The 12,588-nt window shown below is 49.4% G+C and overlaps 2 protein-coding genes across 2 annotated transcripts in view; one reads left to right on the top strand and one right to left on the bottom strand.

Moving 5' to 3' along the window:
* Nucleotides 1-7,034, bottom strand: part of FGD1 (FYVE, RhoGEF and PH domain containing 1) — a 45,503-nt gene extending 38,469 nt beyond the window's left edge. The window contains 1 exon segment of the mRNA XM_081894998.1: nucleotides 6,514-7,034. Within this exon segment, the coding sequence (XP_081751124.1) occupies nucleotides 6,514-6,643 (130 nt within the window). The 5' untranslated portion in view covers nucleotides 6,644-7,034.
* PFKFB1 (6-phosphofructo-2-kinase/fructose-2,6-biphosphatase 1) overlaps nucleotides 1-11,312 on the top strand; it is a 294,172-nt gene extending 282,860 nt beyond the window's left edge. The window contains exon 16 of the transcript XR_014163928.1: nucleotides 11,292-11,312. The gene's annotated coding sequence lies outside the window, so the exon portion shown is untranslated. The remainder of the gene's footprint in view (nucleotides 1-11,291) is intronic.
* The last annotated feature ends 1,276 nt before the right edge of the window (nucleotides 11,313-12,588 follow it).

Below are 12,588 nucleotides of genomic sequence, written 5' to 3'. Positions count from 1 at the left end.
TATGCACAAGCAATCATTCTAATGTGTCCACCCACCCCCAATTAGTTCCTGTTTTCCCTTCATCATGTATTTGCAAACTGCAGAGCTATGGGCAGGGCTTGTCTTTTGATTTCACTCTTGCGGCACCGAGCTATTTTTAGGTCCCAATTAAATAATATTTATTATGCATGTGAATCTTCTTCATCAGCATGATTTCTTCTGGCTAAACAATTTGGGTTTTTTCATTGAAGGTTTGGAGGGCACAATGCACATAACTGGAGCCTTCTCCACCCTTCAAAGCAGGCATAGGCAAACTTGGCCCTCCAGATGTTTTTTAAGACTACAATTCCCATCATCCCTGACCACTGGTCCTGTTAGCTAGGGATGATGGGAGTTGTAGTCCCAAAACTTCTGGAGGGCCGAGTTTGCCTATGCCTGCTTTAAAGACATCTGCCATACCTTTGCATGTGTGCACAGACCCCTGCACACAGGCTTACATGGCAATATGGCAATGCACCACATACATTACTCACAATGCCCCCCCAAATTTAAGTGGGGAACTTAAATAGTGGCCTAAAGGTTCCTGGCTGTTGCCTGAGGATGCTCAGTGCAGGCACCGGCCCTGTACTTATTTGCATATATACCCTGACAGAACAGATTCAGGGACATGTTAATGATTAAAATTGTCTGACGCTGTATAGTTAAATATGACTTTTGTTAAGAAGCACTTCCTTTGGGCCTCACGCTAATATTCCAATAGAATGCATTTGGAAAGGGTAGGGGTCACACCTGGGCAAACTCCTCCCCCCCAAACCTTGGCAACAGCATCGAGCGACAAGACAGTGGTCCCAGCAGCGCCAGTGAAATGTCACAATGACGCAGCGTTGGCACAGCGGTTCGTACGCCCTATCCTAAATTATTTTACTTGCTGGCACAGCAAGTCTTGGGATCCGGTTGTTAGCATATGGCCCTCAACGCCCTTCCCCTCCCATCCGAGAGCCCTTTCCCGTCTCAGGCCCAGGCTTCCCCTCCCCGCACAGAGCCTGGCAGCTGTTGCTGACACAGTGAACTACAGGCCCAGAGCTCCCCGGCCCGGCCCCTTTCTAAAGATAGCTCTTCTCACCCAGATGGATGGAAAAAAATGGTGGGGCCGGCTCAGTAAGACTGCAAGCAAGGAAAGAGAGCAGGAATCTTCCAGAGGTGCCCCTGGTTTTGGACCAGAGGGGTCTCTGCTGCCCCAGACACGGCCTCAAGACGTTTCCATGCCCACGGCAGAAGAAGACCCTTTCTCACTAGCCAACACTGAGGCACAGTTCAGCTGGAAGCCAGTTCTCCTATGCAAGCCCTGCTGAGCCCTGATTCATTTCCGAGGGTTGCATAGGAGAACTTCCCACCAGAGTAAGCTCCACAGGTCCAATATGCCTGGTTCCCATTCTGCCACCCTTAAAGGTAAAGGGACCCCTGACCATTAGGTCCAGTCGTGGCTGACTCTGGGGTTGCAGCGCTCATCTCGCTTTCTTGGCTGAGGGAGCCAGCATACAGCTTCCGGGTCATGTGGCTAGCATGACTAAGCCGCTTCTGGCGAACCAGAGCAGCGCACGGAAACGCCGTTTACCTTCCCACCGGCGCTATACCTATTTATCTACTTGCACTTTGACGTGCTTTCGAACTGCTAGGTTGACAGGAACTGGGACTGAGCAACGGGAGCTCACCCTGTTGCAGGGCTTCGAACTGCCAACCTTCTGATCAGCAAGTCCTAGGCTCTGTGGTTTAACCCACAGCGCCACCCTTTCTGCCACCCTTAGTGATGCAGAAAACCTCTTCGTATAGTGAAACCACTCATTTTACCTCTGCAGCAGCCTCATGATGGGCCCTGTACTTCACTCTCCCAAATTTGACCCCCATAGTTCCCTAGTTCCAAATCCTAATTTTCTCCATAATCCCCTTTTGGTTATGCCACCATGCAGCAGTTGGAGAAGGAAGCATGAATCCCTGCCCCATGTTTTGAGACTCAAATGGAACAAGAAACAAAACATGAGTTCCCAGCCTGCACCTACCAGTAACACAGTCTAGGACCTGCCCATGTCAATTAGACATTGCTAGAGAAGTGAGGGGACACTTCAAAGAGTTTGCCCCCCCAACAAGGCTGCAAGGCAAGAATTAAAGTCCATGGATTAATCTGTGGGACAATCCAGTGAGGACTCTCTTGTTTGTTTGTCAAGGTTCTTTTGAGTGTGGTCCATTACTGTAATAAAAGAGAAAGACAATACGAAATAGGACCTTTGTTGCTAACAACGAACAGTAAGCTTTGCAGCAAAACCCAACTCACGTATAATCAGAAATAAGTAATTCTGTAAATTCCCAGGCAAGCGTCCATAGGAGTGCAGCCTTGCCCATTTGCTGAAATGGTAAGTGACCTCACACTTATTTAAATACCATATTTTTCGCTCTATAAGACCCACTTTTTCCCTCCTAATAAGTAAGGGGAAATGTGTGTGCGTCTTATGGAGTGAATGCAGGCTGTGCAGCTATTCCAGAAGCCAGAACAGCAAGAGGGATTGCTGCTTTCACTGCGCAGAGATCTCTCTTGCTGTTCTGGCTTCTGGGATTCAGGAAAAAAAATTCTTGTTTTCCTCCTCCAAAAACTAGGTGCGTCTTGTGGTCTGGTGCATCTTATAGAGCGAAAAATACGGTATATCAAAAGGCATGTGGAGGTTTTGCAATAGGCATACTGATTTAAATAAATTGGCATGATAGTTGTTGTCACAAACACAAAATTCTTTATAAAGTCAACAGCCCTGCCTTTAGGTTTGTGCTTCCTTTCCTGGGGTCCTTTCCCATGGCTCCCCCCACCCATGAATACAGTTGCTCAAAAGAGAAAGCACTGACAAATGAAGTGCTGAGTTAAGCTAACCTGAATCTCGGTTTCCTTTGACTCACTGCAACTGCAGGCTGTGCTCTTTTCTAGAACCACTGTGCTCCCCTGTCCCAGAGCCAAAGAGGCCTGGCTCCCGATCTCCCTGGACCACATGCGTCTCCTACGGCAGGGGTTAGAGGGGCCGGGCCTTCTTCTCCCCATCCTGAGCAGGGCTCTCTGTCCTCCAGATAGTCCCCCTGCGGCTTTCCCTGGAGCCAGGATGTGGCTTTGCTTTTATGTCAACCCAGCAGCGTTCCTCGAGGCTTTGTAATGAAGGAAGATGGGGGAGGGAGAGCAGAACCGTTCCTAGGGGCGGAATAAGCAGGCAGGAGACAAGGATGGACCGCACCTGGTCCCAGCGAGCTCAAGTTTCTCCTGCAGCCACAGCACACTGGGGTAAAGAGCACCTAAACATGATGTTTTAACACATCTGATCCCCCAGTCCTTAATCCTGCCACTTCACTTCCAGGCTCCAGTCGCCCAGCCCTCCTCCTCCTCCTCCAACCACAGGATTCCTGTCCCTTCTCAAAACCCCAGAGTCAGCTCCTGTATCCTTCTGCTCCGACCTCTTGGGCTGAAGAGAGCTAGGGAAGGGAGCCCAAAGGAGAGAGAGAGAGACTGTATGCACAACTACAGTGGTACCTCGGGTTACAGACGCTTCAGGTTACAGACTCTGCTAACCCAGAAATAGTACTTCTGGTTAAGAACTTTGCTTCAGGATGAGAACAGAAATCGTGCTCTGGTGGCACAGCGGCAGCAGGAGGCCCCATTAGCCAAAGTGGTGCTTCAGATTAAGAACAGTTTCAGGTTAAGAACGGACCTCCGGAACGAATTAAGTACTTAATCCAAGGTACCACTGTACTAGGTTCTGCTATTGCCTAAAAGAAGCCAGGATCTCCAAGAGGCTTCTCTTCAAGCACAGCATTTTGTTTTCAAGCAGCCAGTGGCGTAGCGTGGGTTGTCAGCACCCGGGGCGAGGGAAGTAATTTGCGCCCCCTAACCCATGGATTTGCGTCCCCTAACCCTAACCCCCAGATGTTGCGCCCGGTGTGGCCGGGCCCCCCCTGCACCCCCCACGCTACGCCACTGCAAGCAGCGCAAGTCAGCCAACTCCGATTGGAAGCAACAAACCAAGGCTTCCTTTGTGGATGAAAATCTGGATTGCAAGATGGAAGCACAACTCTCTCTCTCTCTCTCTCTCTCTCACACACACACACGCACGGACTGTCTTTAAGAATAGCCAGGTTTCCAGCTGAAGTATTCAGACCCGTCTGAGTTTCTTTAGCCTTCCTGCGTGCTGGAGGAGTGTAAAATACAGGGCTAGGCAGCCAGGCATAAGAAAAGAAAAAACAAAGCAAACCAGAAGTGGCTCACACCTTCACTCCCTTTATTCACACCCCTGTTATACCTCCTAATGGCACTGCCACCCAACAACCCAGGCCTGGACCATGAAGGCAAGCCAGAAAGACCATCTTTTCAGTTTTGCCTTATTGCTTCCTTCCCACCTTTTGCTCAAGGGAGCAGTGGGCGAGTCCAGGGTATTAGAGAAGGGAAGGCTGGGAGCTAGGATTCCTGGGTTCTCTCCCCAGAACAGAGAGGGCAGTATAGCCTAGCAGATAAATCACATTTTAAACAAGCAGGGAGGAGAAGATGATGTACAGGTGCCATTGCAATAACAATGATAAATGCACACAAGTAAACTCCTGTCGCTGGATTAGCTAACAAAGCAAAATAATTGGTTGGGGAGGGAACGGTGCTTCTACAAATTGAATGGGTTGTACACATGAAAGGCTTGTGTCTGTAGTTTCGCTACACTGTGGCAGCACCCTAGGCTACTGGAGTCCCACTCTGGCCTCAGGCACAAAGCAAAAAAAAAAAAGGGGGGGAAACAACACAAAGCTTACCCAAGTCTGAATCAACAAAGGAAAGGGGTGGGGAAGGGAAGGGCTTGCCCTGCGTCTGGGGTCACAGAAAAGAATCCACTGTTACATTTCACTCCCCCACCCACCCCCATTACAGCAAAGGCCAGGAGACCATTATCCAGCCCCCAGGGCAACCTGCTCTAGCTACTGGGAAGCCCCACCTCCCTCTGAAAGAGTGATGCCCAAAGCCATTAAGGAAATTGGCAATGCAATAGCTGGCATTTCTGAAGAGCCAGGCCTAGTACCCAAAGGCTGGTGTGGATGCCGAGGACAGAGACCCAGTTCTTCAGCCTCACTTCAAGGAACGCTAATTCTTCCTATTTTTTGTAAGAATCCCCCCTCCCCAATCGCCTTTCTCAGGCCTCAGAATGTTTCTAATAATACCAAACTTGTAAGGGTGACTCAAATGCTTCAGTCTCTTGTGTGAGATTCTTCACAGTGGGAAGGGGGGTGGGGGAGAGAAAGAACAGAAAAGAGACACACACATCTCCCCCCCCCTTCCCCTTGCACATTTCACACTTACATCTTGACAGGATGCAATTTGCAAATCAGAGCCAGAGAAAATGACACCAAATCCTGGCTCTAAACTTAATTCCACCTATGAATGTATGAGTTGTCAGGAGATACGGCTGATCTTTTCTGTATTAATCCTGTTAAATTTCCTCTAAGCCTTTGTGTGAGCTTGTGGCATGGAGTTCCACTGGTGCAGTTCAGGTAGGCCAAGTCCTTTATCAATCATATTCAGAGTGGGGCAAGCTTTCTTGCAGAAGAGCTATAAGCAACAAGCTGAACAGAAAGGGGTAGAAAATTGTATGGTCTAGGATGAGGGGGGCACCCCAGAGTCTTCGTGACTGGACTTAACTGTCAGGGGTCCTTTACTTTTACGTCTTGCAAAGCAAGAAGACTCTGAGATGCTTGGGGAGGAATGAGAGTGCAGGCTGCAAACTAATGCTCTTGCAACCCTCCCCCCTTGCCTTTTCTGAACCTCCCCCACTGCAATTTAACTGCATACTTCTTTGTTTCAAAAGCTGCCTTCTTGGTCTTTTATCAGGTTTGGGAATTTGCAAAGGAAAAGAAATCAAAATGGCAGGGTTGAAAGAAAATCAGGGCCAACTACAAGAACTGTGGGAGAGAAGGAGCGGTGGAGCGGAGGCAGCTCTAGAGAAGAGAGGGCGGCTGCACTAGCACTGTAAGCTCTTCGGGGCAGAGAGCTACAGAGTTGGCAGCAAAATTCCTCCTGTGCTCCAGGACCTCCAGGCACGTTTCGGAGGAGTGCAGATGAAAGAAAAGAGGCCCGTTGCCCATTCTCATTTTTAACACCTCCAGTGACTATAGACTTAATATAAATTAATTCACATTTGGTGGAGCTCTTTTATCCCGAGCTACTACGTTTGCGCGCACCACTCCCCAGATCCCAACCAGACACCGCACATCATTTCCTAGAGAGAAAACTGCCATTTCGGCATACTGCTCTAGCCACTGGCCTCCACTCCCCCGAATGCGGAGCCAGATGCTCCTGGCGCAAGCGCTTCTTTGATCTAACCATTGCGCACGACTCCCCTTGCTCAAGGTGCAAACCGAAACCAGAAACCCACCTCCGCTCCAGCGTTGACGGCGGAACGAAGGCTCTCCCATTGCCCAGCCAAAGACAGAAAACGAGGCGCCCCCCCCGCCCCCCAATCCCTTCTCCCTTACCGGCTCGAATCTGGGGAGAGGACGCTGCTCCCGCCTCGATGTGATACGAAAACCTCATGGCTTTGAACTGCTGGGAATAAGATCCACTGGGTTCCGGGCAGGGCATCCCCATCACGCTGGCCCGCTGCATGATCGCACGGCACCCCCCGCGCCCGCTCCCTCAGTCCCCCCCAAAATCCCTCCGAGGCCGCCCCCCAAACGCCAGGCTGCCGAGAGTCCCCATCAAACGGCCCGATCCCCTTCAAGGAAAAAGAGAGTGGATCCGAATGCAGCTCAATCGACCGAATAGATCCACGCTCGAGCAAAGAAAGGGAAGGCGGGTGGGGGAGAGCGAGCGATGGATCCAGGCTGGCTTGGCTGCGCGCGTGCGTCCCCCCCCCTCGAAGACCGATCCTTGCAACAAGTCAGCGCAGCTCTTGCAAGAAGCATCGCCTTGGCCAGGAATGTATCAGAAAGCGAGCTGGGAAGCTTTTCCACGTTGGAGTGTCTGCGCCCATTCCCCCTTCGCTTCCTCCTCCTCCTCCTCCCCTCCCTCTCCTCTCCGCACAGACTCCTCTGCTCAGTGGGTTGGCTCTTTCGTACTGCAGCGCCAGGCGCTGAGAGCAGATTGCTTGCAAGGAGATTGCAAACCCTCCTCTTCTTGGGCTGTGTGTGTTTGTGTGTGCGCTTTCTTTTTTTGTTTTAAAAAATTGGATTGAAGTGGGATTTCGTTAGCAGCCACACACAGACATGGAAGTCGATTGGCTCTTGCTGCCTGCGCTGGAGGATTCTCTCCACTCCCCTCCGCCTCTCTCCAGGATATTGACAAAAAAAAAAAGGGGGCTGGAAAAAGGGGGTGTTGGCAATTTATTTCCTCGCACTTGGGAGGGTTCCACTAACAGCTGTTGTTTGAAAAATCAGCTCGTTTTGAAGTCAGTTTGCTTTGAGGTTTTTCTCTCTTCCCCCTCCTACACTCCAAGAAGGTTTCCACGGTTTGGGGGAAGTCTCAAGTCAGCCTTTGATCTTTCTCTGCGTTCAAACGAACTGCACATTTGGGGATCAAGTATCCCCCCCTCCGAAAAAATATTGATTCCCCCTTCTTTTCCTGAACCCTGATTTCTTAGCCTTTAAGGTGTCCGTCTAGTTCCAGCGCCACGCTGCCCCCTGAAGACTTGCCCTCCCCCTCTACAATAATCCTTTTAGAAAACATTTGAAGCCAGTTTGTGGTTTCAGAGATCTCTAGATTTCCTGGTCAACCCTGAAACCTTAGAGTTCGTTCCCTCCCTCCTTCTCCCTCTCCCCCTCCCCACATTAAAAATGTGGCTACACATTTTTAATAGTATCACAAACTTTTCTTTCTAGTAAGGTTCAAACAGACAGCAAACGTTTGTTTTCCAAGACATTTCAGCTGCTTCCTTCACAAGAGTCAAGTTCTGGCTCTCAAGTTTTCCAAGGAAATTTAACAATTTAGAAGAGTTCCAAGTCCGTTGTAAACTCTGAACTGTCTTCAAGCGGCTCCATCCCACTTTTTAAAACTAATAATAATAAAAATAGCATGGTCTGGATTTTTGTGGCTTCGCAGCCAAATTCAGTTGCGCTTTCCTTTTTTTAGCTGCTTTTGAAAGTAAACCGACTTCTCTGGATGGAGGAATAAAGGACAAATATAGGCCAAAAACAAACAAAAGAGAAAAAGCACACCCCCCCCCAATCCCTGAACCCTTTACAGAACTAAACAGTTGTTGACTCTGCTCCATGTATGGGGGGGGGGGAGCCCTCTCAGATAATATGCTTGCAAACCACAGCAGCTGTGGACAATCTAAGTGATTTAAAGGCACAGAGCCCTGCTTTTGCCAAGTCAGGAGGTGCACTGGCAGGGCAAGACGGCGATGCCCATCCCATGCCAATGTGTTGAAAGCAGAGGTGCCCAGTCTGCCTGCACTGCTTGCATGTTGCAATCTTTGGAACCAGCCTTTCAGAACTCCTCACCTCCTCTGGGCAAGCTGTGAAATATATTTTGCTACCTTGGCAGCCAAATGCCACCTTTCCTGACTATTTTTGTAAAGCGACAACTATTCAGTAGCAGATCTGGTGCAGTTTGCTTGCACCTGCCCAGGGCTGTGGGGCAGGGGGCCTAGCCAGTTATTTTGCCCCCAGTGAAGCCCCATTGAGGCTCCCAACCATGGCAGTTGCCCCCCCCATCCACAAATATTATTGAAAAGCATTGAAAGTACTCAATTATCTGAGGTTCTGCCCCCCCCCCAGTAGAAGCCTGCCCCCAGCAATGTCATATTTATGGGGATTTCCTTTTTAAAAAACTCAACAATTTTGGTTGGCCACCCCCAAAAAAATATTCCTGGCTATGCGCATGCATCCCAGCTTGTGAGTGTACACAAATGGACATGGGTGAGGTGCCAAACTGGGTTTTTGACCCGGGTGGAATGAAGCCTAGTTTTGCCGCTGCACCTGCCCTCCCAGCTATCCCTTGTGTTTCCCTACCCCCACTGCTGAACTGCACTGATCCCTTGGCCCTCTTTTGAGCTCTCTGATGCCCCAACCCACCGGACACTACTGTTAAGAGCAGAGGGTGGCGGTGAGAGGAATCCATGGCTAGAACAAGGGGTGGGGGACCTCAAGCCCTGGGGGCTGAAGGAGGCTCTGCAGGCCTCTCTTATCTGGCCAGACCCACCCTCCAGGGGCCATGCGCCTCCCCCACCTTCCTCCATGCCCTCTCTGAGTACTTTTGCCTGTCTGGAATGTGCCCTTGAACTCTGATAGTTTCTGGTGGAGGGTGGTGAGGGGTGTAAGAAATCTCCTTTTGTGTGGCTGGAATGTTGTCTGCCGTGCAAAGGCACGAAGAAGCCGCAACTCTTGCCTCTGACTCTACCCACTCCTTGCCTCTGTCCGCACCCACCATTGGCAGGAGGTTGCCCATGGGAGAACGTGGCCTCAGGTTGGAAAATCCCTGCGCTAGAGAGAGTCAGAATCCCTTATCCCTCACCCCTTGGGACCCAGCCCAGCCCACTAGCACCTCCACCCAAGACCAGGTTGCTGGGTCATAACGCTTGATAATGAAGCCCAGCTCCAAATACAAGGCTCGCCAGGACAAGTCAGCCTAAATTACCGCACAGAGTTGTCCTACCTCCTCATTTTATTTGTATGTTGCTTTTCCATAGTTAAAGCAACGACTCTCAGGCTGCCAATCAGTTTCTGGGCCCAATTCAAAGTCCTGGTTTTGACGTACAAAACCTTAAACGGCTCAGGACGGCATGGTGTTGTGGTTGAGAGTGGTGGACTCGTAATCTGGTGAACCGGGTTCGCTTCCCCGCTCCTCCACATGCAGCTGCTGGGTGGCCTTGGGCTAGTCACACTTCTCTGAAGTCTCTCAGCCCCACTCACCTCACAGAGTGTTTGTTGTGGGGGAGGAAGGGAAAGGAGATTGTGAACCACTTTGAGACTCCTTAAGGGGAGTGAAAGGTGGGATATCAAATCCAAACTCCTCCTCATCCTCTTCTTCTTCTCCTCCTCCTCCTCCTGCTTCTTCTTCTTCTTCCTCTTCTAAGGTAAAGGTAAAGGGACCCCTGACCATTAGGTCCAGTCGTGGCCGCCTCTGGGCACTCATCTTGCTTTATTGGCCGAGGGAGCTGACTTGCAGCTTCCGGGTCATGTGGCCAGCATGACTAAGCCACTTCTGGCGAAACAGAGCAGCGCACGGAACCGCCGTTTGCCTTCCCGTTATCTACTTCCACTTTGACGTGCTTTCGAACTGCTAGGTTGGCAGGAGGTGAGACAGAGAAACGGGAGCTCACCCCATCGCGCGGATTTGAACAGCCGACCTTCTGATCGGCAAGTCCTAGGCTCTGTGGTTTAACCCACAGCACCACCCACGTCCCTTCTTCTTCTTCTACCTCTCCCCAAATGAACTCACCTGGAGCCCGAGATCATCCTCTGAGGCCCTCCTTCATGTGCCTCTTCCACGAGAGGTCTGGAGGGAGGCCTTTTCTGCAGTGGCTCCCCGCTTGTGGAATGCGCTCCCCAGACCAAAGGCCCATCTCATCCTGCATTCTGTTCTCCCATTGGCCAACCAGATGCCTGTGGGAAACCAGGGAGCAGAACCTGAGCACAAGAGCCTTCTTCTTTCCCGTAGTTTCCAGCAACTTGTACTCAGAAGCACCGCTGCCTCCATCATGGCAAGAAGTGCTTGAAAGCCGTCTCCTCCGTGACTGAACCTCCAAGCACAACAAAGCCTATATATAAGCCACACAGAGTTTGATGAGTGGCAAAAACAAGGAGTTATCATGCACCACTTCCGTTACAATACATGGTCGATGGGCTACACCTGACTTGGGGAGTGACAGATAGGGCAGGTCTATGTTAACTACGAGGTCTGAATCAAACTTGCTGCTATGGTATGTTTGGCTGTTGCAAATCCATTTACCCCTGGCCACCAGCCATGTTCTTCCCGTCCCAAAATCAGAGATGACGGGCCTTAGAATCCCTTCCCAGAGATCTGATTTTCAGCTCTTTCCTCCCCAGCTCCAACTCATCAGATCACACTTCACTCTCAGAAAAATGGACAAAACTCAGATTGCGGCATTCTAGTCTGAATGGATCTTCAAAGGCAACTTTTCCTGACGGGTCTGGATTTTTCTTTGCTGAGTCCCTTCTCTGGATCTGGGCTGCTGAATGAAATTCCAGCCGGGAGTGGAATCCTGGCTATTTCCTGTTCTCTCTATACGTACTTAAAATCTTGCTAGGGTCCTGTGTTTCCTATGGCCTCTATACTTTGACAACAGCACAAGGAAGACTAAGAAAGAAAAAGAACCGCAGCCACCCATTTAGATATGACAACTGCACATAGGTAAGAAGCAAGTGAGACGCATGACACATTGGAAATCAGCCTGAGAGCCATAGATCAAAATTTCCATATGGCCTCAGACAACCCCACAACCTATATTTCTATTTTCTTCCTGCATTCCAAATAGCACGCCTTCCAGCTGTAAATATTTAATAGCTACTTTTGCATTATGTATGCAGATTACTGATGCAGACTAAATTTGGTTGCAATCCTGCACATTGTGTGTGTGTGTGTGTGTGTGTGTGTAAATATATGTAAAAATAACTGTTGTTTTAATAGGCTGGCCACAATCCAGATCTAATTGTGTGTAGTCCAATTATTCTCCTGTTCAGAAAACACACATGGACACACAGCCAAGTAGTTCAACAGGGCACATAAAGACACCAAAATGCGAAGGCACATCATGATGCGCATCTGCCTAGGGTGCGCATTCACAAGCACCTGTTTTGACATTCTAATTGTCCTTGTTGGATCAGGACACCTACGTCTATAACTAAGGCTTACCAACCATTGGTACATATTTCAAATGACATAACATCTAACTTACTAGGAAACTAATCCTTACACCCTTGCCAATATGTACAGAATCACACTCTCAGTGGACTATCTGATTATGCCCTAAATTTATGTGCCTTGCAGGTACTTTTCAAAAAAAATTTGGCATTGTATAATCTCCAGACTCCATGCATTTTGAAGTTGCTCACACTCAGGATTCCCTTGTTCACTGAAAATAAATGAAGTTATATTTTATTCAGTCAAGAAAAACCCTCAACCGTCTGGGCTGATAATATCTCAAAGATCACCAGCTTCTATTTCAGCTGGCCTGAGACCTTCGTCTCTCTTCTGAGGTCTGGACTGGAGTTTCCTCAATATCTGCTGAGTGGGGTCCTAAGACAAGGACCTGGAACCACTCCCAAAGTTCATCTGCTTGATCCTGTTGCTGCTCATTTTTAGGCAGGAAATGAAGATCATTTTATTTCACTGAGTTTTCCTCTAATATTCTATTAGCTGATTTTTTTTTTATGCTTCTGCTGCTTTTAAGACTGTTTTGGTTGGCAGGACCGCAGTTGTGATGTTTCTGAACCCTGTGCATGGTTTTTGTTTTTAACTGTAAACTGTCTATCATATTTTACAGAAAGGTGGGAGGTAAATTTTCCCCCACCTGCCTGCTAAGCGCACACCCTCTTCAAATAAAAGCAGCCCACACTGACCACCCCATTCAGGATATAAACGACGACAAC

Source organism: Podarcis melisellensis (genome assembly GCF_964234715.1).
Source record: "Podarcis melisellensis genome assembly, chromosome: 17".
In the NCBI taxonomy this organism is placed as follows: Eukaryota; Metazoa; Chordata; class Lepidosauria; order Squamata; family Lacertidae; genus Podarcis; species Podarcis melisellensis.
This window is presented reverse-complemented; position numbering and strand designations above follow the sequence as displayed.